Source organism: Petaurus breviceps, unplaced genomic scaffold (assembly GCF_028583685.1).
Source record: "Petaurus breviceps papuanus isolate PSGF00001 unplaced genomic scaffold, PetGlider_PUasm1.0 139, whole genome shotgun sequence".
Taxonomy (NCBI): domain Eukaryota; kingdom Metazoa; phylum Chordata; class Mammalia; order Diprotodontia; family Petauridae; genus Petaurus; species Petaurus breviceps.
This window is the reverse complement of record NW_027185697.1, coordinates 13,627,757-13,654,789: the sequence shown is the minus strand read 5'-3', so window position 1 is coordinate 13,654,789 and position 27,033 is coordinate 13,627,757. Positions and strand designations below refer to the sequence as shown.

Sequence of the window (27,033 nt, the reverse complement as noted above, 5' to 3'; positions counted from 1 at the left end):
CGCAGGTGGGACCGTGTTAACCTCTTCTCAACAAGCTCCACGGGTCCCTTTTGCCTCCCGGTGGAAAGTCCTTCATTAACCTGCCCCCTCCACCTTTCTAGGCTTCTCAGACCATCCTCCCCACACGTCCTCTTGGATCTAGTGACACAAGACCCTCCACTGCTCACTCCAGCCATTCTCTCTGGCTGCCTCTCATCCCTGGAAAGCTTTCCCTCCTCATCTGACCTCCCTGGCTTCCTGAGATCCCAACTGAAATCCCACCATCTACAGGAAGCCTTCCCCCACCCCTCTTCATCCTGGCGCCTTCGCCATCTGAATTATTTCCCATTGATTCTGTAGAGAGGTTTGTGCATGTTTGTTCGCATCCTGTCTCTACCTTTCAATTCAAAGCTCCTTGAGGGGAGGGGCTGTCTTTTGCCTCTTTTTTCTTTTTTTAAGTGGGAAGGCAAGGCAGTTGGGGTTAAGTGACTTGCCCAAGGTCACAAGGCTAGTGTGTCAAGTGTCTGAGGCTGGATTTGAACTCAGGTCCTTCTGACTCCAGGAACAGTGCTCTATTCACTGCACCACCTAGCCACCCCCTCTTCTTTTACCCCAGGGCTTAGCACAGTACCCAACACACAGTAGGCACTTAACTTAATAAATGTTGATTCACGGTATCTTTGAAGACTGATTTCACAGCACCTGCCTTCATGTACCAAACTGTCCCACCCGCTGGTCCCTGAACAGACTGGCTCTCCCATCTCCACGCCTTTTCATGGGCTCTTCTTCTTTCTAGATTCCTCCTCCTTCTCCTCACTTCTGCCTCTTAAGAGAGGCAGCCAGGGGCACCATAAGGCACAGACACTAGCCAGGTGATTCAGGGCAAGTCCTTGAACCTATCAGGCTCAATTTCTTCACCTGTAAAATGGGGATAGGAGCAGCACCTTCCCTGCAGGGCTGTTGTGAGGATGCAATGAAACAATACCTGTAAAGTGTTTATTTAGCACAGTGCCTGGCGCACAGTAGGTGCTTAATAACTGTTTATCTCCTTCCTTCCTAGAATCCCTCACTCCCTTCGAGGTTCTGCTCCAGGACCATCCTCTCTAGACTTTCCAGAGCCTTCTGGTTAGCCCTCTTCCCCACTCCTTAAATTTCCTTTATTTCCCTATTTGTACACTTGCTGTATGCCAGCACCCACAGATGTCTGCTGAAGGGAATATTTATATGTTCAACTAAGAATTTAAACATATCTAATAATATTAGAAAACTGAGAAACAGAAGATGATCCACTAGGGATATCGGGAACACTGGGGCAAGCCTTTCTTACCTGATGACAAGAGGCTCCAGCATTTGTCTTGTTTTGTATCCTCGTATGTGTCTGTCTTAGCAGAGTTCATCTGTCTCCATTCATCCTAGGAGAAATAAACCATCACATCCTTGAATATTACCAGAAGCAGGAGACACCATGCATACCTAAAGGCTTTCCAGGAGGTAGATGGGATACTGGGAGTGTCAAGGAAAAAAATGGTAGGCCCTGATGCACACAGCCTTCTGTTCTAGTACTCAATTCATGACGACCTCCAATGTGATGTCCCATGATGGTCCCAAAGTCCTGAGGCTAGGAACGGGGGTTAGGGAGCCAGAATCATAACCAAGCCAATAGGCCAGCCTATGTGGCAGCACAAGAAGCGAATTTTGGAAGAGATGATAGTACGGGGATTTAAATTCTACAGTACCCACCAAAAGAACGATGCTGACTTGGCCTGACAGGTTTAAACAGTTTCGATTACATGAAAAGGTTTATATAAACTAAAGCAGAATCAAGGAAACAATATACATAGTACAAAAATGGAGACAAAAATAATAATAAATAATAGTAATAAGAAAACTGAACAATGTGCAATGATAATGATTAAGCCTGGCCCCTAAGCAGACTTAGGAAAATGTATCTCCCTTTCTTCAGTGTGTGTGTTTCTGTGTGCACACGCGTGTGCATGTGTGTGCTTGTGTATTTTGGAGGGGTATTGAGCCGGATAGAGAGAACTGTGGATGAGGAATGTTGCATACATGTTAGAAACAGTTAGCATGTACATTGGTTTTGTTTATCTATCTGTATCTATTTTTTTCCTCTAATCTTCGTTACAAAAAAAGGATTTCTGGATCGAGGAAGGAAGGGATGTATTCAGAAATGAGATATAATACAAAAGACATCAGTAAAGACATTTTTAAAAGGAAGACTATGAGAATGAAAATGTTTTAAAGAAAGAGTTTGTGTTGTATCATCTAATTGGCCCTGGGGCTGGCTAAGCCCCTGGGTTCTGGAATGTGGCCTTCCAAACACTACAGGGATGACAAACCAAGTCTTCCCTCAGGCCTCAGTAGCAGCAGAGCCCAGGACCCGTGTCACAGGCAGACTCATTCAGGCACAGAGGCCACAGAGACTTTGGTCAGCAATCACATGGTGGTAAATTAGCTGTTAGAGGCTCAATGAGCAGGGAGCATTCTTCCCTCTGGCACTCCCCAGAGCTCCTGGGGCTCAGACCCATTCACTTGGTTAGAGCGATGGCTAAACTGAGAGCCTATAGATGAGGGAAAGAAAGAGGTTCACAATCTGGGAATGGAAGAAACATTTTGGGAGAGAGAGTGAGGAAACAAAAACTCGCCTGAGAACTAGTGAGCAAGAGAGCATGGGGCTCTTCTCCATCTTCTGTGGTCCCTTGGTTGGAAAGGCCTGAGCCTTGAGAAGGCTGAGCTGAAGGAGAGAAAAAGAGCTGTGAAGGCCAGTCCTGCCCCAAGTCACAGGGTCAGAAATCACCCCACACTAAGCAGGCATCAGAAATTAGTAAAACCCGAAGGCAGTTCCATCTTCTCCTAGGATTACAAGACAAGACTGTACAAATGGCTTTCTTGGGGCCCAGTGCTTGAAACAGGTTTCAAGGCAATGATCTCCAGCCTACAAAACAGAGGGGATCATTCACAGCTCTATACCTGAATGTGCTGGGTGACCTGTGATAATAGCTGGCATCTGTCTATCATTTTAAGTTTGGAAATGGCTTTTACATACATTATCTTACATGGTCCTCACGGTATTTGTGTGAGATAGACACTACCAAGATCACTATTTGTACTGTCAAGGTGGAGAAATTGAGGCTCAGACAACCAAGTTAAGTGACCTCACCACGGTCACAGAGCTATTGAGTATCGGGGCAAGAGCCCCACCTGGACATCTCCTGATTCCCGAGTCCAGGGCTGCTTTCAGTATAACACACTGCACCCTTTTGCATTTTCACTTTCATATAATCAAAAGAATATTTTCTGGGTCAAGTTCTTTTATTAATCTGCAAAATAAGTATGGAATAAATATGTAAAGTTTACAGGAAACAACCATATATACACAGAAGACTTTAACAAGGTGCAATATACTTTAGTTGTGATAGGACAGGAATCAGAACGCCAGGGTGCTAATGCCAAATCTGTCAGGAGATCTGTGACTGAGCTTTTGCAGCATTTAGTGCCTCAGTGTTCTCAGCTATAAAATGGGGACAACTATAGACAACCTATTCAGAGGACTCTAGGGAGAAGAAAATGAAATATTTTATAAATATAACACATGGTCAAAGCCACTTTTCAGAGCATCTATTCATGGGTGGGATGACAGCACATGCTTTGGGAAGGACCTCTTCTCAGGTGAGGTAGGTCTAGCCGAGAAGACCTTGGAGGCTCTGTCCAGCTCCAGCTCCATACTCTGTCCAAAAGGGAGGGCCCAACCTGGGAAAGAAAGTCTCTCCCATCATCCAAACCATGTGCATACAAAAGCTGCAAGGATGAGGCTGGGTGATTTCATAAGAGTGACCTCATGTTCAGTTTCCAAACACTGGCAATGGCTGGTCTCCTGCCAGCAGGAGAATCCTTTCTTCACTTTCTCCCCGACTGCCCATGTTTCCTGAACACTCACCTCTTAGCTCAAGCGCCCCAGTCAAGTTCTCCACCAGGGTCACGACCTCCTCACTGCTGTCTGGATGCTGTGACTTCACCCAAGCCTGGATCTCGCGGGGCAGGATGGTCAGGAATTGTTCCAGCACCAAGAGTTCCAGGATCTGCTGCTTTGTGTGAACCTCAGGCCTCAGCCACTGAAGGCAGAGTTGTCGGAGCTGGCTCAGGGTCTCGCGGGGCCCCGTCACGGCTGTGTACCGAAACTGCCGGAAATTCTGCCGAGAAGCTTCGGGGTCCACGGGCTCATCACCCAGCACAGTTTCTTGATTCACTGGGATATCCAGTCTCAGGACACTGTCTTGTTTGTGCAGAGGAAGGAGTTGGGGCTTCGGGACAACCACAGCCATGACTTCTGCCAGGCCCAGGCTTTTAGTCTGTATTCCAAAGCCTTCTCCCCACCAGGGGGCCCATCCCCTTCAGACTCAGGCTAAGCATCTGTATACTCTACCAAGCATTGCTGTGGGGAAAGATGTTTAGGAGTCAGCAAAAAGTATCCGGTAATTCTGGCCACAGTCTTATCCCAAGTTCCTGGAGAAACGGCTGAGGCTCTTGGATATACAAATGGACAAAAAGTCATTCCCAAGTAATATCTCTGTCCTGCTGCTAAGCAGGTCCAAAGTGGCTCCAAAGAGGCACGTGCACCTGCACACATGTGCACACGTGCGCACAAACGCACACGTGCACACACAAACACACGTACGTATGCAGACATAAGCACACACGCACGCCCGCGTGCACATACACATGTACACACATGCACACATACACAAACACGCACATACACACTCGCACCCGCACGTACACGCGCGCACACACACAGTTCACACAAGCACAAAGATTCGCAGCGGGGTTCACTGCCAGTCATCTGCTCCCCCCCTGGAGCTGTAAGGGTGCTAGGCTCCATCCGTGAAGAAAGGGACCGGCAGGACCACCTTCTGAGCCCCCCTTTTCCCTCCTGCCCACAGGTCACAGGGCAGGGGCCTGCTCTGGCCCCACTTTCTTCCTGACATGGAAAGGGCGCGCTTGTGAGCAGTTTATTATCTGAAAGGATGCCAGACGATAATGGGGAGAACAGAGCCTCTTCCGCACCCGGACCGTGCCTGGCGGACAGCGCCCGGCGGACGCACGGGCCGGCAGTCCGGGGACTGCTTGGGCATCTCCGGGGCCAGAGCGCCGTGGGGCCACGCGCGGGGCCCGGGCCTCAGTTTCCTCTTCTGTAAAAGGCGGGGGCTGGGCCAGACAGCGCCGGGGGAGGCTGCCAGGTTCGGGGCTCACCCGGGCCAAGCAGGGGGAGCCCTCGGCGGGGGGTGGGGGGGGGTTCAGTGCACCGCGGCGGGGCAGGGGAGTCCCATCAGTGGCCATCTGCAGAGGGCAGCACAGGGCAGGGCAAGGCGGGAGCTGTCCGGCCTGAGGCACCCCGGCAGGGGTCCAGGCCTTCGGATTCGGGGTCCTAGCCCCGGGGTGGGAGCTCTTCCCTACGGACTGCGCCTTTGCCTGGATCGGGCTCGGACAGCCTGGGGGTGAGCGCCGGCCGGCCACTCCATGGCTCTGCCTCGGTTTCCCCATCTGCGAACACTAGGGCCATCTTGCAGTCTGACTCTAAGCTCCCCCGAGGGCCGCCCACCTGCCCAGAGCAAGGGGGTGGTCCTCATGACTCCTCCCTCCCAAGGCCCCCTCCCCCAGGACCCCCCTTCAGAAGGGCCGCCCCTCCCCCAACCCCTGAGGGTCCCCGCAGCACTACAGGCCGCCTCTCCCCCATCTCGAGTGGTACCCCTTCTCTCCATCCCCGAGAGTCCCTCCTCCCCTCACCCTCCGCCCAGGGCCGGCCGTACCGACAAGGGCCGGGAGCTCGGACACTCGCTCACTGGGTCCCTCCGGACCCACCTGAACCGCCGACCGGCTCCACGAGCTCTAGGTCAGTGAGATGTGGGGGCGGGGCTGCGCGCGCATCTCCATCCTCAGACGGCGCAGGCGAGTCTACCTGACTACGATTCCCAGAAGGTCACGGGGCACGCGGACGCCCAATCACCAACGGGCCCTGAGGCTCCGCCCCTTTCCCCTAAGTTCTCACGGCTCTCCTCGTCTCCCAAGCGGTCGTCTGCTGAGGAGGGGCGGGACACAATGTGCATTTCCACCAGTCATGGACCCAGCGCTCTCTGTCTGTCTCCCCTCCCTTCCTCGGGCAGCTTCGGGCGTCTGTCGCCATGGCAACCTCCGTGCAGTCTCCGCCTCCACCTGTCCTGGGAGCAGAAGCTGGCTTCTAGGCTTCATCTTGGGGTTTGGGGCAGCGCTTCCCAGTCCGGACTAATCCGTGGCCTCAATTCGCTGCCATTATTTCACAGCTACATTTAGAGCTATGTTCAGCAAGCACTGATTAAGCACCACTGTGTGCCAGGCACTGTGCCTAATTAGCGTCGGGAAGACAAAGACAGCCCCTGCCCTCAAGGAGCTTATGATCTAATGTAATGGGGGAGGCTACAATCAGACAGCTCTGTACAGACAAAATACAGACGGTTTCTATAAATGGGAGGTCATCCGTAGCGGGAAGACCCTAGCACTCAAGGGGAGCAGGAAAGGCTTCCTGGAGAAGGCCGGATTTAAGCTGGGACTGGAAGGAAACCCCCAAGCCACTGGAGTTTAGTGTGCATGTATTTGGGGGGGGGAGGGCATGGTTAGATCTGCAGGTTAGGAATCTCATTTTGACTGCTGAGTAAGGATGGGTCAAAGGCAGAGAGGAGTTGTATGTATGCTCATGCAATTGGGCAAGAAAGAGGTTCCTGGGACCAATATTTGGGAACCAAGTCTTTTAAAAAGGAGTTCCTGGGGCTCCGTAGTTGGGAACAAAGCATTCTAGAAGGAGAAGGGAGAATTCCTGGGGCACAGGAATTATGTTCATTCCGTGTGAACAAATAACTCAGATAATTGGGCAGCATGTATCTACTGAGATCCGCCTCCCCTTTGCGGCCAACTTTGTCGTTAAACCATAGTCTTAGTACTGGCGGTTGTTCTGCCTAACTTTGTCGTTAAGCTCCACTCATTCGGCACAGATATGGTCTGCAGACCTCAGTCTCTTTTGCTTCTTGGGAAACCTTAACGTTTGGGTATTTTGACAAAGATCCTTCCCCTCATGTGATGCCTTCCTCCTAAGTGCACTTGATTTGTTTCTGAGATACAGAATTAAGACTGTGGATTTTGGGGATGCTTCAACTCTATCTCAGGGTCTAGGCACATTCTTGAAGGAGCAGAGATCAAAGACCATATGTATTTGTAGCTGGGTCCAACATTTAACCACTTCCAAGTCCATGGCACTCAAGGGGTAAACATGAGTTACAATGCACCACTCAGAAATCCTTAATTCCATAACGAAACACAGGTGATTAAACAGCAAAGGACATGTACTTTAAATACTGAATTAAAAGTATATAATATAGAATTAAATGTAGCAGGAAATACTCTCATCACCCATTTCCCAAGGTTATAACCTCCAACTCTTGAAGGGACCAGAGGCAGTGAGTCGGTTTGCTCCTGAGTTTCCCCCTGGATCTTTAACACTATGAGAGGAAGACCTAACCAGCTTCAGTAACATCGGGGAGGTAGGGAAGGCTAAGGATGCTTCTATGCCTTGATGGTGCTATTTTTGGACACCAGACATTTACTAATTTCTCTTAGGACCTGGAGGGGCAGTGGTGAAGGAGGGCCCCACTACCACTTCTGCTCTAGCTTTAACCTCATATGACCTCAAGGCAGCTCATGACTTCTTTTCCTCTTTGTCTCCCACTCCAGACCTCTGGCTTCCTTGTGCCACTCCAGCTCAGAGCCTGCCTCTTAAGAGACTTCATGTCATCTGGTTACCCTCTAGCCTGACTCTCCAGTGAAAGGCAACTCTGCCCTATCAGACCATGAACAAACCAAAGCTAGCCTGGAAATAAACATTAAAAGACAGGGAATGATGGGGGAGGGGATCCCAATAGGTTCAGCAGATATTTTGATCTTATCCAAGACCAGAAAACCTGCAATATCGTCTGGAAAGAATTCAAGGTCTCAGGCTTAATTGGAGTGAGAGTTGTAGAAGTTGTGAAGAAGCGGGCAAGAGTCCTTTAGGGGACCTGCAAGTGAGAGGGGTACATGCTTTTACCTTTAAAGGGTAGGGCTGCCATGGTCAGGGCTGACCAGAAGGGAGGGGCCTCAATGAATAGACAAAGGTCAGAGCTGACCCAGAGGAACATGTGAATAGATAGTTTAGATAAGATTTGGGCCAGGTCGTCAAGGAGACAAAAGGCAAGGATAAAGGAGGGTGTGGGCCAGGCCTGGGAAGAAATCAAAAGATTAAGTAAGAACAAAAGGGGTCAAAGGGTGTTGCCTAGGTGGAGAGTGGGATAGGGAGAAGAGGCAGAGCTCAAGGGTGGGAAAGGACAAATTACAACTTCACAGACTGGTTTTACAAGTTGGTTTGACCTAGACCCCAGGTACCCCATCAGGGCCATCTCTCTCCCTCACCCCCATTACACATCTTTTACAAAACTAGTCTTTCAGTCTTAGATGGGCACTCCTTCCTTCTCAAGGACTAAATGGGTTGCAGGTTCATTTCTCTCCCTTCTTGCCCAGCTCTGATGTCTTCTCTCTGTTACTGCACAACACTCCAATAGCTGTTGATCCAGGAGGTCTCCTATTTACCTTCTTGATTATTAACTCATTTGACTGTGTGTCTGTGATACATTGCAGGATCTCTGTTTCTAGTCTACGTAAATTAGCTAGTTACAAAAAGGAATATATATTATGGAAAAGTCAAATCCTGCTTAAGGACCATGGCTTGTTTGCAGATGGATAACCTATGGATTGGATCTGATGGGGTACCGGGGGTCTAGGTCAATTTGTAGAACCAATTTGTAAAATCAGTTTGTGCATTGTAACTGCAACTTGTATTGTAAAATTGTAATCTGTGGAATCCCTTTTATTCCCTGCCATGTAAAACTAGGATGGTTGTGCTTTATCTTCAGGGATAAAGTCAGGAAAAGCTATTTGAATTTCAGTATTTTGGGATCCAGAGTTCATTTTGTAGCATTTCAAAACATTCAACGGCAGTGGCCAGGCACTGCCCAGCCAGGGCCTAGCCAAGCTGGTGTGGTAGAGTAAGCCTGTAATCTCAGCTACTCAGGAGGCTGAAGTTTATCACGTCTGAGCTCAGAGTTCTGACTTGCAAAGGGTTATGCTCACACAGCTCAGCATTAATAGGGTGAAGGCTAAAAGAAGTATAGGAATGTAAATTTTTAAGATCTTCCCTGCCCCTAGGTTAAGTGTACCTGGAGCCTGTGGAGGGAGGCTTGTTTTTCAGGACCGCCCACACCTTGGTGCTTTGTGATTGGGCAGTGGGTCAAGAGGGTTGTTAAATTCTCTGACCTGGGAGAAGACTATATAATCCCTGATGTGAGGCTTTGTTTTGGAGCTCACTTTGAGAAGTGTTGTGTGACTTGATCAGATGAGACTCTGGGCAGCCCTTAAGCCCCGCCCCCCTCCCCTTTTGAAAACCCAGATGTTGATGCTTCCCTTTCTGGTGACTAAGTATGGATGTAATGGTTGGACAGTTGGAGGCCTATCTGCTGAAATGTTTCTGTTTGCTTGTAAACTCTGCCTTGGTCCTTCACAGATACATTCACATTAATAGTTCTTCAAACCAGCTTTTGGACAAGACCACAATGGCTCTATACTCAGCCAAGCTGAAGGGAGAGAGAAACAGGGTCCACTCTTGGACTCTACCTTACTCCCGTGAGGGTGATGGGGTACCTGGGGTCTAGGTCAATTTGTGAAACCAACTTGTGAAACCAGTCTGAAATTGTAACTGCAATTTGTATTATAAAATTGTTATCTGTAAAATTCCTTTCCCAACCTCCGACTCTGCCCCTTCTCCCTATCCGAACTAGGCCTAGGCAACACCTTGGGAATCCTTTGTTCTTACTTAATCCCTCTTGTCTCCTCCGGTCTGGCCCAGATCCTCATGTCTCCTCCCGCCTGGCCCAAATCTTATCTAAACTATCTATGAATTGAGGTTTCTTCCCTCTGGTCAGCCCAGACAATGGCAGCCTTACCCTTTAAAAGTAAAAGCATGTACCCCTCTCATTAGCAGGTCCCCTAAAGGACTCTTGCCCGCTGTAATGGAGTATTAATAAACTTTCTCAACTCTTAACTCCAAGAAAGGCTGGGCTGAATTCTTTCCAGATGCCCTGTTGAACCTATCGGGGTCCCGTTTTTCCCCCCCAACAGGGGGAGAAGTTACTGAGGAGTCTGTATTTATCAGATGATCTGCCCCACCTCCTCCTTTTCAGAGAAGAATTTATCATCATTTAATAGTGAAGAATATTCTGTGTCCCAAAGCCTTTATAGGCAGTGCTGAGCAGGAAATTCTCTGGCCAGGAAAGAAACAATCCCATTCTAAAGGTATGTTCAACAGTGAGGACAAAAATCTGTTCTCAGAATTCGATTTATGGATGGCAAAGACCTAAGTCTTGCAAGGACACCATTCACCAGATGGAAATGAAAATGAAAGGCTTATCCTATTATTTAGGAGGAAGGCAATGGAGAAGTAGAGAGATCAAGACCTGAAGCCAGAGGGTGACACCACCATTGGATCCTCAGTTTACTGATCTGTAAAAGGAGGGGGTGTGACTGGATCGCCTCTAAGGTCTTCCACCTCTATGGCTGGAGATCAATCATACAATCACCAGAGATTGTATGACCGTGAGAGAAGGATGGCCTAGGGTTCTCAGAGGAAAATAATTTCCATTATTTACAACCTGTGAACTCATGTTAAAACCAATTTTTATGATATTCCCCCTATTTGGATTTTAGGTTGTAGTAGAAAACATGAAGCCTTAGAGAAACTTCTAAATTTAAAACCTAGGAGGAAATTTCTGTGTAAGTATCCATAGTGTTCCCATGTCTCTGGCAGAATGACAAAGCATACCAGGCTTAGTCTAGTAATTCAGCCCTGGAGCACAGAAGAGATTTCTGTGGCTTTTCCCTTGGTACTGAAGGAAGACACCCAGGGGGTGCAGAATGACTGACCAGAGAGTATTTACATCTTGAGTTAACTGAAGGTATCTGCAAGTTGGGCTGGAAATGCCAGAGGGAGGCTTCCTTTGGCCAGGAAGATCATGTAGCCCCCAAGAGTAGGAAGCACTCGCTATTTTATTTTAGCTTTACATTTTTGTTAGATCTTTATATCATCATAATCATTTCCAAATATATCTCTCCTCACTCCTAACAAACCACCTCTTGCAACAAACACTTTATTTTTTTTTGTTTTTGTTTTTTTTAATTTTTTTTAAAGCAATTGGGGTTAAGTAACTTGCTCAAGGTTACACGGCCAGTTATTTCTGGGTGTGGTGCTGAGTGTCTGAGCCCGGGATTCGATCTCCAGGTCGTCCCAACACTGGAACCGGTGCTCTTACTTGCTGAGCCACCTGGCCACCCCTAACAAACACTTTAAAAAGAGAAAAAACCCAACAGACTGACAATACATGTAACATACCATGCCTGAAGCTTCTTCCCACCTCTGCAAAGAAGGCAGGCCGCGTCCCATTCATTCTGGAAGCCAAGCACGGTCATTAGGATTACACAACGCGCACCTTTCTTTCTGTCTTCACTCCTTTTACATTCTTGTTGTCACTGTCATCTTCATCATCTTGGTCTATGCTGCTTTCCTGGTTCTGTGTTCCTCACCCTGCATCAATTCGTGTGGCTTCCTGTGGTTCTCTGAATTCTTCACACTCACTGTTTCTCAGGGCACAGGGATATTCCATTCTATTCAGATACCACAGTTGTGATTTTTTTTTTTGGGAGGGGGAGGCAAGGCAATTAGTGTTAAGTGACTTGCCCAAGGTCACACAGCTAGTTAAGTGTCAAGTGTCTGAGGCTGAATTTGAACTCGGGTCCTCCTGACTCCAGAGCAGGTGCTCTCTTCACTGTGCCACCAAGCTGACCCCACAATTTGTTGGAATCATTCCATAACTGCATGACCTACTTCTCCCTCCCCTGCGCAGTGCTTTGCTACTACCCAAATTATTCAAGGATTTATTAAACACCTACCACGAGCTGGAAGCTTTGCTTCCTTTTAGCCACCTGATCATTCCATCCATGGTCACTGTACATATGCTCTCTTTGCTAACTCCTCGACATGCACAAGCCATCCCCTACTCTTACTTACTTTCAGTCTCTTCTTCCTATTTACTAGCTGACTCCCTACTGCCCACTAACATGCCCTTGTCTCACCATCCTCATAAAATCCTCACTTGCCCGTCCACCCCACCAGCTATTTTCCTGTATCTCTTTGCCTTTTATGGCTAAACTCCTTTGAAGGGCTATCTGCAATGGGTACCTCTGCTTTCCTCCAACTTGTCATTCAAATGAAACTGCTCTCTCCAAAATGGCCTTTCCTTAATCCTCATCCTTCTTGCCTTTGACACTGGCAGTCACTCTGGTCCTTCACTCTCTCTGGGACACTGATCCTGGTTCTCTTCCTACGGATCAGACTGCTACTTCTCAGTCTCCTTTGCTGAATCTTTATCCAGGTGACATGCTAACCTTGGTTGTTCAAGAGGCTTCTGAGCTTTACTTGGTGATTTCACCAGCTCCCATGGGTATCCAGCCCTAACCTCTCTGCTGACCTCCAGTCTCACATCTCCATCCACTAGCCTATGAGACACCTCAACCCCAATGACTTGTAGACATCTTAAACTTAACATACTTAAAATGAACTCATTACTCCCTCCCCCCCCAACCCCACTTTCAAGCTTCCCTGTTTCTACTGAGGGCACCAGCATCCTCCCAGGTTACCCAGTGTTGAAACTTAGGTGTTGACTCCTCACTACCCCCCCAACCCCATTCAATCTGCCATCAAGGGCCATTGATCTTACTTCCCAACATCTCTGGAATATGCATATGCCGCCTCCTCTCCTCTAACATCACCGCCACGCTGATGCAGTCCTCCATCCCCCCAATGCTGGACCACAACAATAGCCTGCCGGCTAGTCTACCTGCCCTAAGTCTTGACTCACTCCAGTCCATGCTCCACTCATCTATCACAATGATTTTCCTAATCTACAGGCTCCACTCAATAACTCCCTAACACCTTGAAGATCAGCTACAAATCCTCTAGCATTCAAAGCCATTCATCACCTGCCTCCCCTTCTCTTGTGAGTCTTCTGACATCCCTCCACTTTTTGATACAGTGATAGTCCTTGCTATTCCTGGAAAAAGACACTCACCCCATGTCCTGAGGACTCCAGGCCCCTTCCCAGGCTGTACCTCAGCAACAGAGTGCTCTCCCTCCTTATTTCTGACTCCTGGCTTCCATCAGTTCCTAGATAAAACCCACTTTCTCCAAGGACTTGATCCTTCTTGGTCCTGCTTAATTCTAGTGCCTTCCTTTGTGGGTTTTCCCAATTTTTGTGACACGTAACTGTTTGCATGCTGTCTCTCTCTCCCATTAGACTGTGAGCTCCAGAGGGCAGGGATTATTTTATCTTTCTTTGAATCCCCAGAGCTTGGCACACAGCAGGTGGTTAATGCAAGTTTGCTGATGGGTTCTGCTTATTTTGCTCTACAATAGTGTTTCTCTGAATCTCTCATTTCTTGCTGCACAATAATATTCCATTATGTTAATATACCACAGTTTTTTTCAGTCATTCCTGAGATGATGGGCACCCTTTTTGTTTTTAGGGGTTTTTGTTTCTTTTTGCTAATACAAAGAGTGCTGCTGTGAATAGGTTAGTCTATAAAGGGCCTTTGTTTCTGTCTGATGTCCATATGATGTATTTCTAGGAGTGGGATCTCCGGATAAAAGAGCAGGGACAGGTGCAGCATCTTTCTTATACAGGTCCAAATTAAAATCGAAAACAGTTGGGAACTCTACCAACAAACAGTGCACCTGGATGTCTTTCTCCTGCAGCTTCTCCAACATTAACAATTTCCATCTTTTTTTATCTCTGCCATTTTGCCTGGAGTGAGGGGAAATCTCAGCAGCTTTATTTTGCATTCATTTATTAATTATTTGGAACATTTTTCACATGGTTATTTATAGACTACAAATTTTCTTTCAAAAATTCCTTGACTGATTATCTGTTGAGGATGGTTCTTGGGCTTAGATATTTACACAAATTCCCTATGTAGTTTGGATATCAGACATTTATTGGTGATATTTGAAGTATTTTCTGACTCAGTCATTTTCTTGTTTTTGTTGATTTTATTCTTATAAGAGCTTTTAAATTTTGCTTACATAAAAGTTTCTATTTCTCTTTTACCATTTCTTCTAACCCTTGTATGGCTAAGAATTCTCCCCACTACCCATAACTGTGAAAAGTACTGAATTTCATTCTATTTTTTTTGTGGCATGACATTTTATATTCAGGTTTTATAATCATTTTGAGTTTATTATAATTATGTGGTATAAACTATTGATCTAATTATAATTTCTACCAAATGCATTTTAGCTTCCCCAGTAATTCTTGTCAAATCAAACATCAAATGATTGTCAATCAGTAAAGAAACAGCTACTGAAGGCTCACCATGTGCCAGGCACTGGGCTAAACTCTGAAGACATCAAGAAAAGCAAACACCTAGTGCCTTCCCTCAGGGAGCTCACACTCATGAGGCTATGTGTGCAAACTATACACAGAGTAGATAGAAGATCATGGCGGGTGGGGGTGAAGAGAAGAGTGGAGCCAGGAAAGGCCTCCTGCAGGGGGCGGGCTTTCAACCCAGTCTTCAAGGAAGCCAGGGGGCAGAGAGAAGAAGAGAGCACATTACAGGCCTGAGGCACCACCACTGAAAATGCAGAGGATCCTGTGCAAGGGAGGAAGAAGGCAGGTCTAACTAGACTGTAAAGCCCATGGAAAGGAGTCAGGTATCAAAAGAGGCCAGGGCAGGGGGAGGGAGCCTGCGGCCTCAAGGCCATGTGTGACCCTCTAGGTCCTCAAGTGTGGCTCTTTGACTGAATCACAGAGGCCACATGTGGCCTCAAGGTTACAGATTCCCCAACCCTGGGCCAGGCTGTGAAGGCTTCAGATGCCCACAAAGACCTGGTATCTAATGTGTAGTTTTTAAAGGCCTTACAGCTTGGCCCTTCCTACCTTTCCAATCCATACGCTTTACTCCCCCCCTCTCTACAATCCAGAAACACTTGTGTTTGTTTTGTTCCTTACCCTTGATACTCCATCTCCTGATTCCAATGGATGTCCCCACTGCAGGCATGGAACCCCTCTTCCTGTGTGTGTATGTATGCTTTTATATGTGTATGTACATGTGAACACATGTGTGTATGCATGTATATCTCTACACACATAAACTTTCCCATACATATGTGTATGTATATATGTCTCTGTGTGTATATATACATACATACATACAACTTGTTTTTCTGGCAATTCTTAGCATTTTGGACATATGATTGTGTAGTTTTGCTTATTTTTTATTTTGATAATTTTTTCCTATTTTTTCCTGATCAGGTGGGCTAGCGGTTTACTGTTTTTGTATGTTCTTTGACGCTATCATTATTCAAGATGTTATTACTTGGTTTCTATTTAGTTTCATATCTTTTGTACATATTTCCTTTAAGACTAATTCTTTGTTATGGTCTACATAGGATTTGTTTATTGTCTACCTTTTTACATTTCTTTATGATTCCTTTGTTCTAGCAGGTGATCAAATTACATAAAAAAGTAATGTCAAACTCAAATATTAATGGGGGTGGGGGATGGTACAGAAACACAGACTCATCTGTACATAAGGATCCCTACATGTAATGTTATCTGTATTTTATTCTATTTTATTTTGTTAAATGTATCCCAATTACACTTTAATCTGGTTCAGCTGCTCAAGTGTTGCAGGATGCATCGTGTCAAGTGTTTGACATCTCTGACATAAGATATTGTAGGAGGTGGGAAAATGGGTATAATTCTCTAATATTCTAATTTAAAAGTTGCTGTGAGTCAAATCAGGTTTTTCACAATAATCTTTTCAAATCTATTGTTGATTTCTGCCAGATTTGACCAGTTCTCAAAAAGTAATATTAAGGACTCTTATCAATACCTTTTTGCAATTTCCATAGCCTTTAAGACTCACTGGCAGGGCAGCTAGGTGGCACAGTGAATAGAGTACTGGACCTGGAGTCAGGAGGACCTGAGTTCAAAACTGACCTCAGACACTTAACATTAGTGATGTGACCTTGGGCAAGTCACTTAACTCCAATTGTCCTACCTTCCCCTCTCAAAAAAGAAAAAAAAAAGACTTACTAGCTATGCCATTTGATGCACTCACACTTAACATTTCCTCCATTTTCTAAAGCAGAGGCAGCTCTGCAGGGAGGATAGAGCAAGGAACTCAAAGTCAGAAGAGCTGGGCTGAGCTTGTGCCCTGAGACACACTAGCTGGCTGACTGCAGGCACAGCACTTCCCTTCTCTAAGGCACTAAGTAGCAGAGAAGGTGCTGAGTGGTACCAATGGAGGTTCTTTCTTCACTGAGTCCCTTAAGGTCCAGTCCCTTTCCCTGCGGTGCCTTCAAGGACAATGTGCTTTCTGTTTGTCTTTCTTGATTTGTACAAGTTTATGTATTTGCTTTTTCTGAGATTCTGATGCCAACTCCTGCTCTTTTCATCCCCAGAAACACAACAGATTTCATTCTGTGTACTCATTTTCACATTGGGTCTGTCTTAAAACCTCTCCAAGTTTACTCTGCCGTGCAGCCTCTCCCCCCTGGAAGTTCCCTCCACCCTCGTGGCCCCTTTCTCTGAGTGCCTGGTTCCTGCCAGAATCTCCATTATAGGGAAAAAGCTCAGTCCACCCATGTCTGGCTTCCTCTAGGAGCTCCACTTGTGACCCCTGGACTTTCTCCACCATGCCACCACAGCCTTCTCATTCCCAGAGCTCCCTTTCTCCTTCGTCTTCTAGCTCTTTTCTCTGACTGCTTGGTTCTTCTGCAGCCTCCAGAAGGAAAGTGCCCAAGTCAGTCACACTTTTATTCCTCCTCAGGCTCTACTGCTGACCCCAGGACTTTCTCCACTACACCAGTGTGCACACACCTCCCCTCCCCCTGCTTCTCAAGTTCCTTTTATGTGCCATTTTCTCCCATTAAAATGTAAGCTCCTTGGGGGCAGAGACTTTCTTTTTGCTTATATTTGCAATTCCAGTGCTTAGTATGTTGTCTGGCACATAGTGACTGCTTAATAAATGCTTTTTGACTTGTATTTATGCAGCAAATTGCTGGAAATTTTTTATCCATGCTCCTGTTCTTTTATTTTTTGGGGGGAGGGGAATTTAATCCATTCACATCAAGGCTTATAACTGTTAAGTTTGTGTTTTTGTCCACTGACTCACTCATCTGAAGTTACATCTTGTAGTTTGCTTTATTATAATAATCTAAATCATGTTTCCTGTTTCACATCCTCTCTTTTCCTTCCTATTACTCAGTCCAATCCCTAGTTCCTTCCATTTATTTATTTTTCTTCTCTTTCTCCCTCACTTTTGTTTATTCCTTCCCTTTTCTTGCTCAGTCAAAAGTATGGTACCTAATTTTCCCTGACCTCCCTACAGGATCACAGACTTAGAACTGGAAAGGACTTTGGAGTTCATTGAGTTCAACTCTTTCATAAGGAAATTGAAGCCAAGAAAGGTTAAATGAGGTGAACAAGTCATCCCCTAGCCAGAGTCTGAGGAGAATTCAAGCTGAGGGGCTACCTTGTGCTCTGCCCCCTGCTTCCATTTCTCAGAGATATTAGTCTGTGATGATTCTTCTCAAACAGTGTTTCCTTCCACCCACTTCCTCATTTTTTTAAACCTCTTCCAGGATTCCTTAGACTCTAGTTGCAGGAAAATGAGTCAACTGGGGCAGCAGGATACAATGGAAAATATATAACCCTGGCCCCAGCAAAGGAGAATGATCTCATCTTTTATTCTTCATCACGCTACCCTCCCTTTGAGCCTATGAACTCCTGTTCTGTCTCCTCTAAGATATGACTTGCTGAATGCCCAAGCGTCTCTTCCATGCTAGTGGGAGGCAGTCCTGAGATACATTAGTCTGCCTCACAGGATATGATTCTCTGAACCGCTCACTGTCCACTCCCACCCCCAAAAGCTTCATTCTCATCTCCATATTTTCTCATCTAAGGCATGTAGAGCTCCATGCTTCTCTCCAGCTATGCCTTTTCTGCTCCTTATACCCAATTTCCACTTCTTGCTACATTCTTTTTTTTTTTTCTTATAAGCAATCGGGGTTAAGTAACTTGCTCAAGGTTACACGGCCAGTTATTTCTGGGTGTGGTACTAAGTATCTGAGCCCAGACTTGATCCCCAGGTCATCCTGACACTGGAGCCGGTGCTCTTACTCGCTGAGCCACCTGGCCACCCCTTTCTTGCTACATTCTGCTCCTTTGTTTAATATCATTATTCTCCCAGTACCCCAAAAGCTGGGAGGCAGAGGAAGAAATAAAACCTTTAATGCACTGTTCTCCTTTTGCCCAGAGCAATCATTATATGGGCCCTCCTATTTCAATCTTTCTCCTATCTGTGCAAAAGGCATTCCTCTGTATTATCCTACTAACCATACCACTGATTTATTAGTGAAGGAGGTTTATGTTCTGAAATATCCCTTTTCCCACCTACTCTCCACCCGATTGTTCCTGTCATGCCTTTTACTTCTTGGCTCAATAGGTGGAAGATACAAAATGGCCAATTTGGGTTTGACGTTGGGAAGAACTGCCTAATGATTAAAGTATCCCAGAGTGGAGTGGGCTGCCTTGAACTACGACGGGCCCACCTCCGGAAAGGGCCTCTAGCGAGGCTGGCATGTCAGAGCGAGGATTTGTCCATGTGAGCTGGACTGGGGCTGAGGTCTTTTCCACTCAAATCCTATGATTCTCTGTATTCTGGAGCATTCATGTTTCACAGCACCCTCAAGTTCTTTCAATCTTGTCTTTTAAAAGGTTTTCATAATTTTCCATTTCTGATTTTTTTCAATCCAGTGCCTTTTCTTTAGAGAACATACTGACATGGTATCTGTCTTTTGTTCTAAACTCTCTAATCTCATCTGATTTACTGATTTCTTATACAAGCTCTAATTTTTGTCCTAAAATATCTTCTCTTATTTTTGCTTTGTTTTCTCTTATCTTTGCTTGTTCTGAACCATTCTGGACATTCTTGGAATCATTTCAGGGAGGCCTTCCAGGATATGTTATGTTGGCTTCATTTTCCACAGATTTTGACTCATTTACTTTGTTGAGAAGAACCTACCTACTAGGGTGGATCTTTCCTTTGAATATTTACTCATCTCCCTTTCTCAGCAACTTTTTGTATTAATCAATCACTTGGCTGATTTTTCTATGGCTCCCTGGCTGAAAATGAGCTTATTGCTAATCCTTTCCCTTCAGAAGGCCTAGTGTTACCCTGACCCCACCTTTGGTTCCCACCTTGGTTAAAGTCTGTTTCCCTTATAGACTGAGGGTGGCCAGTTGGGACACCATTGCAGGCAGAGTATAGGGGGCCTATTCTCCCCTTTCACTGGTCCCATTCTCTCAGGGTCAGTGGTTCTTTCTGCATGTAGGTTTCTTCAGTGCCCCAGAAGCCTGGTCATAAAGGGGTCTGGGAAGGGTCTCCCAGTACAATACTGAGAGGCATGCTCTGGGAAATCCTTGTAGTTGCTTCTCTTTACCCTCCTTTCAATGGGTACCCATCTCCTTCCATGCTATATTACTTTTTAATCAGTGGTACATTTCTAATTACCTTCTTCCTCCACTTTCTTATCTCCCAGGCTCTATATTCATTCATCGTTGCTCCTTTTCCTCATTTTCAGGAGCTGAGGGTTTTCTGATGCATGAACTTCAACACCCTTGGAAATGTGGTTCCCATAGACATTAACAGTATTAACTTCAAAATTTGGAGATTGTGATGTGGGCTAAAGAATGTGAGAGTAGGGTGCATGGGGATGACAGTTTTGGGAACAGCAACCCTTTTCCACCCACTGACTACAAAGTTAACATCCGAATCTGCATGCCTATTATTATAGCTGTAATAAGAGTTTAAAAAAAAAAACTCTCTCTAGTGGACTGTGGGGAGAGGTCAGGAAGGCTAAGTGATGTAAGGAACATGAGGGACAAGTGGGTCTTCAGCTATTTTTAAAGACTTACTTTGTGGATAATTCTTTCACTTATTTTTGATAATCTGCTTTTAAACTTGCATTATTTGCTTTGGTGGGTGGGAAGAAGTGGTCCCTAGAAAACTTCTCATTCCACCATCTTTCTAGGATTCTTCAGAGACTAATCCATATACTACTTTTACTTAGGTTCCAGGTGGCCAAAGACAGTGTAGAGAAAAACACAGAGATTGTGAAGAAATAGCCTAGGCCTTGTCTTCGATAGTGGTTATAACTGCAGAGGGAATGCCAGGATCAACATCATCTCTGGGGCCTGGAGACAGGTGAGAAGCCAGAGAGAAGATACTGGCTTGTGACCTTCCATACAAAGAGCAGGATCCGACCACATCCTCACTCCCACATCAAAGCATCTCCCCTGGGAAATGGATGCAGATGGAGATGCATATAGCAAGGATGTATTTACTAACATACGGATCTGTAACTAGCATGCAGAATGTGGCCACATTTCAGGTGTGCGCACTGAAACAGATTTACCTGCTTTACAAGGTAACTCACATGATGGATACAGACTTTTAAAAGAAAGGAGTAGGAATCAGGGCCGTATCATAAAATGGCACTGCACTTGGATTCAAAGACATGCATTTATGGTATAACTCTCACTTGTAAATGTGTTATTATTGTTAGTAATAATCTCTCTTATTTATTTTTGGTCTGGATCTGTGATTTAATTTTGAAAGAGAACTCTAAAAGCAATTCCACTGTAACTTACAGTCTTAAGAGTCATGTGGGGCAGTGAAAGATCAAGGACCAGTATGTGTCCATGGCAAGCCCTGAACCCAGCTCTTCCTGACTCCAAGGTGGGGTCTCCAGTCACTACACAAAGCTGCCTCTCTCATAGGGACATTATGATTATTACAACAAGCCTGGCACATGATAAATGATGGAGGAGAAGCAGACACTGTCATGGAAAAGCTGAGCACATCACGGTGAGTACAGAAATGCCTAGGGAAGCCGAGCATGAAAATGGAAGAGGTCCTGGTGCTTGAGCATCTGGTTAAGTGAAACAGAATTAAAGCCATGCAAGGTCATTGGGAAACAGGCTAGAAAAAGAATGAGTGATGGAAAAACACCCAATCTTGTGTATATTTCTTCTATTCTTTTACCTAAAATGTTGGTAAGTTTCACTGTTTTCCTTGATACTCAGGTTTCAATGATGAGACTTCTATGCTTTTTATTGGAGCATACACTTTAAGCCAACTATCACAACTCCCAGACATAATGGTGACTCCAGTCAGTCATGGTCAGGTCCCCAAGTGTGGCCACTATGTTCCTTCAGGGTTCTAGGGATAGGCCCGGGGAGGTTTGGGGGATGTCTTTTTAACACCATAGCTCATGAGTCCCCAGTGGCATGATTACAGAGAGATTATGAATCAACCAGCCAAACTTAAGTAACTTTTAGAAAGGTGTGTTTACTAAGACATTTCAGTAATAACAATTTGTACAAACACTCTCCCCTCAAAGTCTGTGATATACTGTTCCCCGAGTCCATGGAGTCCAAAGGAAAGAGGGCTCAAGATTGGAGAACACATGGGACACAGGACTAACTCACACCTCAGTCTCTTCGTTGCTGGAAGTCTTTTTCTTCACTTCCTGGAGTAACCAGATTTCTGCAGGAATCTGCCTTCTCATTTCAGCTTCCAACACAGACCCCACCAGCAGCTACTGCTGTCCTGAGGAATGATGCTGGTAGGATAACGGGAAGATGGGAAGTCCAGAATTGGCTGTACCCTTCACAAGGCCATTTTCTGCCTTATTCCTTTCCTTCTCAGAGGTAGCTTCCTCTCCTCTCCCTTGCCAGATGTCTGCTTGATTCCAAATCACTCTTAGGCCCAAGCCAGTCTGATAGTTCATAGGAGGATGCTGAGAAAGGGAACCAAGTTTCATCAGCTAATCTGAACATGTGTTTGAGGCATCTCACCTTACTACAGCGTCCATCATTTTAGACAGGGTGGGGCGATTTGAATGACTCCTTTGAGCCCCACCTCTTAAAGCCCTTGGGGCAACTTTTCTAGATCTCTAATCTGAGGGCTCCCAGCTTGGGCTTCTGCTAAACTACTACCCCTTGGTTCTGTAGAAGGGAGGGAGAGAGAAACTTCTCAATTCCCTGCATCTTGAAGTCACAGTCAGGCTTGGAAGCTTCTTCTTAACCACCAGACATGTCAAAGCTGGTGACAAACTGTGACTCACTGTCCTTCCATCACTAAAACTTTACTAATGCCTTTTCTTTAAACAGTCCTTTCCAGGTGCGGCCTCTCCCACCCTGTAATCCTCTTTTGTAACAGAGAAAAACAACCCAACAAAACCAAATAGCCAGTGGTCTTGTCTAACCCATGGCATACCCATGTTCTCCCACCTCTCCAAGGAAGAAGCGCGTTTCTCATCTCTCCTCTTAGGACCATGACTGATCGTTACAATTAAGCTTCCAGTTAATTTCTGAAGTGATAAATGTAACTGATACTACACTCATGATATTTCCAGAATTACTCTCTAGTGTTTAGCCTCTATTTGATGAGGGAAGAGCTAAATCTAAAGACTAAAGGTTTTTCCATAAACCTTTCCATAGTTATCAAATTAGCAGGGTTTATATTCCACATGAATTTTTTGGTGTTTAATAAGGTATGAGTTCTCACTGAAGGCTTTTCCACATTCATTACATTCGTAAGGTTTTTCTCCAGTATGAATGAACTGATGTTTAGTGAGATGTGTACCCTGACTGAAGGCTTTCCCACATTTTTCACACTCATAAGGTTTTTCTCCAGTATGAGTTCTCTGATGTCGAGCAAGATGGGTACTCTGGCCAAAAGCTTTCCCACATTCTTTACATTTATAGGGCTTTTTTCCAGAATGGTTTTTTTGATGCTTATTAAGAGATGAGCTCCGGTTGAAGGCTTTCCCACATTCCTTACATTCATAGGGTTTTTCACCAGTATGAATCCTCAGATGTTGAGTGAGGGATGAGTTTTCACTGAAGGCTTTCCCACATTCCTTACATTTGTAGGGTTTCTCTCCTGTATGAATTCTTAGATGTTGAGTAAGGGCTGAATTCTTGTTGAAGGCTTTTCCACAATCATTACATTTATGAAGCTTTTCTCCTGTATGAATTTTCTGATGTTGAATCAGGTTTGAGTACTCACTGAAGGCTTTGCCACATTCCTTACATATGTAGGGCTTCTCTCCTGTATGAATTCTGAGATGCTGAGTAAGGGATGAATTCTTGTTAAAGGCTTTCCCACATTCATTACATTTATAGAGTTTTTCTCCAGTATGAATTTTTCTATGTTGAATCAGGTTTGAGCTCTCACTGAAGGCTTTTCCACATTCTTTACATATGTAGGGCTTCTCTCCTGTATGAATTCTGTGATGTTTTGTAAGGGATGAAGCATAACTGAAGGCTTTTCCACATTCCCAACATTTATATGGCTTCTCCCCAGAATGAGTTCTCTGATGGTTTTCCAGGTGTGTATTGTTGTTGAAGCTTCTCCCACATTCAGTGCATTTACAAGGTTTTTCTCCTGAATAAATCTCCTTCTGTCTACTTAGGCATGAATTCTGTTTGAAGAGCTTTCTCGGTGAATCACATTTATGGGGTTTTTCTCCTGAAGGATATCTCTTTTTTCTATAAGAACTGACTTTAGATTGAAATTTCTCAACAATTTTCTTGTGTTTTCGGCCTCTTTGTCTAGCTGGAATTTTCTTGTGAGTGACTGTCACATCCCTCAAATGTGTCTTGCTTTTTGGTTTTGTCTCCAACTTGCCATCATTTAAGCAGGCAGATTCTCCTGGCTTAGAATATGAAGTATCACTCCTCCTAAGATTTGCCACTTTGTCTCCATGGGGTGATTTTTCTTCAGAGACATCCTTGTCTGGCATTCCCATTTTGTTCTCAGGCCTAGTTTTCTGGGCTGAAACATAATAAAAACGCAAATGTCCCCTGTGCTTCAAACTAGGAGAAAGGAAACTTCTACTAAAGGACTGGGATGCTGGAAATGACAAGCATGCCTATATTAAGAGTATGACTTTCACAGTTCTCAAATGAAGCTGGGCAGTCAGGGCAGAAGAAGGATAGAAGGAGAGATGAAATGGGGCCAAAATTGGGGGAAGTGAGACTGAAACAGTGGCAAAAGTAAGAATAATGAAGGAAGACAGCCTCCTCAGGAGAGTGTAACACAGATAACATAGTAAAAGCAAGGATTCTGGGAATCAGATTGGTATCATAGGAAGAAGGGGTGCCCCACTATTACCACCCTAGCCCAGGCTCTCATGACCTTATACCTGCATTATTGAAAGATTTCTTTCAGATCTCCCAGATATGCTTTACTACTTTCTAATTCACTGGGCATTTTAATGACAGATTTTTTTTTTCTCTACATGGAAATGTCACATATTATCTCCTTGTTACAAAGTCTTTCATGGATCACAGCTGAAATACTTTGGGCTGGTGTTTTATCCTCCACAACTGGACCCTATTAGTGCTCTGACTCTCTTGCGACCTCTGGAATCCAGTCCCAAGAGAGTTTAATTCACTCATCCTTGGAGCTCCTGACCTAGTGCCCAGTTGAGCTGATTGATGACTGAGTACAAACTTGTGCATGGCATTTACTGGATGGTCCCAGACATGCCTCATCTTTACATCTCATCTGCCCTCTTAGTGACTCCACCTTGGTTCTACTGTGCCCAGAGCATGAACCAAGTCAATCCAGCACCACTGCTTATGGAAAGGGTGTGTCCACTGAGTGTCATATGCATCAATTTATTGTCTCTGCGACTTCTCCCCAGAACAAAGCTCCCTTCACTGGCCACTGCACCCTTCTATGTGTGGTCTCACTCTACTAGAATATAAGCTCCCTGAAGGCAGGGACTGCCTCTTTTTATATTTCTATCCCTGACGCTTAAAACACAATACTTGGCACTTAGGAAGTGCCTAATTAATCCTTTCCTTCTTTCCTTCCAACCCTATTTCATTTCAGCTGCCACTGCTTCTCACATCGGCCCTGAAGGCTAGTTTATGCCCACGCCCAAGATTTTGCTTACGCCATTGGCCCCACCTGAAAAAATCTTTCCTATCCAAGCTCTACTTTTCCTTGAGGTCCAGATCAAGGGGCCATTTTCTCCCCAAAGTCCTTCCCAGTTAACCTAGTCTGCAGGGATTTCCCTGACATGCCTGTTGGAACTGACCTTCTGTACCACTGAGTCTGGCACTCACCACCCAGACGTTGCCGCGTACTGTTACTGCACTGTCCCATATGCCTTGAAACTTCACTCTCCCATGAAATGTGAAGCTTTTTAAAGTACCTATCTTTCATACTTGATTTGAATCATCCTTAGGTCTAGCAGTTAGTAGAAAACTCAATACAAACTTACTAAATGAATGAATGGTCAGGATGAAGCATTCAGAGAAATAAGGAAAAGGTGACTTCCAACCTAATGAAGGAGGAGAAAGCTTGTTGCTTCCCCTGCTTGTTGCTAGAAAATCCAACCGATCTAATATTCATTGAGCACCTGTGGGTCTGGCACTCAAAATGAAAAATAAATGTAAGACAGACCCTTCCCTCTAAGGTGTTACAGCTGGGGGCAGGGAGGATATGTGAGAGTAACAAACATAAAACTACAAATTGTGTATCATCAAAGACATGACCCCACAGAACAAAACTATTAGCAGGGCAAGAGAATTACAAGGAGAGATCATAGTCTGCACAGAAGTCAAGAAGAGCTTGATTTTAGGCAGAACTTAATTTTAGCTTCAAGGGATGTCTATTTAGATAATAAGCAGAGCGGATGGGTAGGGCATGCTAGGCGCTCATAGAGCAGGGTGATGGGAATGAGACATGGACTAGAGTGGCCTGATTAGAGGAAGGTGAAAACTAGCATGTTTGTGGTAAATATGCTGGGATACGTAGAATGGGTTCATGGAAGGCACTGAATGCTAAATGGCTTAAGACATGATGAGGGGGACAAAACGAGGTTACAGTAAGTTCTTGAGAAGAGAAAGGGTGTGATGAATGTGGTTTTGGGGAGATGAGCTTGGCAGCAAGATTTAGGATGGACAGAAGGAAGGTGACAACTGTCACAGTGATGGTCAAAGTCTGAATGGGGGTGGAGCTGCAGAGAATAAGCCCAAATGCAAGAAATGTTTTAAAGGGAGGGTCAATAGGAGCTTGTGCGAGCTGAAAAAGAGGTGAAATAGCTCCCATTTACTCTGCACTGCACAGTTCACAAGGATGAGGCCACAAGTAGGTATCCTGTGCTCTGCTCACAATGGAAGCACAGGAGACACTCTTCTCTTGGTAGAGTCCTGCCAGACAATGGGGCAAAGGAAGAAAGGGAAAGTGGTAGGTGGGCCCTAGGAGGTGAATGAGCACCTCAGTGTTGGGACCCTGGTGAGGCAGCTAGTTCAGGTCAGAGAACCACAAGGGAGAAAGTATGCTGGTCCACCATCTCAGGATCTGCATCCAAAGACTCTAGAAGAGTAATGGCATCTGGACCAGAAATAGCTAAATGAAGAAAGGGATGACGATGACTTTGATGAACTTGCAGTGAAAGTGGGGTTATCCAAGATGATGTTATTTAGATGTGTAGAAATATGGCACACATAAGTGGTTAGGGAGAATGATGAAGCTAGAACGTAGCACATAGATAAGATCTTGGAGACAATGAATTTGGTGTGGGAGGGAGGCAGGAAGGAAGGAAACATTTATTAAATGCCTACCATGTGCCGGCTACTGGACTAAGGGCTTCTTACAAACATGATCTCAGGTGAACCTCACAAAACCCCTGGGTAGTAGGTGCTGCTATGACCCCCATTTCACAATGAAGAGACTAAGAGGAAGTAACCTGCCCAGGGTCACAGAGCTAGGAAGTATCTGAGG

General features: G+C 45.3%; 1 protein-coding gene across 1 annotated transcript in view; it reads right to left on the bottom strand.

Moving 5' to 3' along the window:
- The window catches only part of LOC138145764 (zinc finger protein 62 homolog), a 76,512-nt gene that overhangs the window by 8,218 nt on the left and 41,261 nt on the right, over positions 1–27,033 (bottom strand). Inside the window, exons 3-10 of the mRNA XM_069067387.1 lie at positions 22,744–23,766; positions 5,962–6,073; positions 5,805–5,856; positions 5,456–5,596; positions 5,051–5,334; positions 3,935–4,386; positions 2,643–2,731; positions 1,307–1,391 (exon numbers count right to left, since the gene is read on the bottom strand). Of these exons, the coding sequence (XP_068923488.1) occupies positions 1,307–1,391; positions 2,643–2,731; positions 3,935–4,386; positions 5,051–5,334; positions 5,456–5,596; positions 5,805–5,856; positions 5,962–6,073; positions 22,744–23,766 (2,238 nt within the window). The remainder of the gene's footprint in view (positions 1–1,306; positions 1,392–2,642; positions 2,732–3,934; positions 4,387–5,050; positions 5,335–5,455; positions 5,597–5,804; positions 5,857–5,961; positions 6,074–22,743; positions 23,767–27,033) is intronic.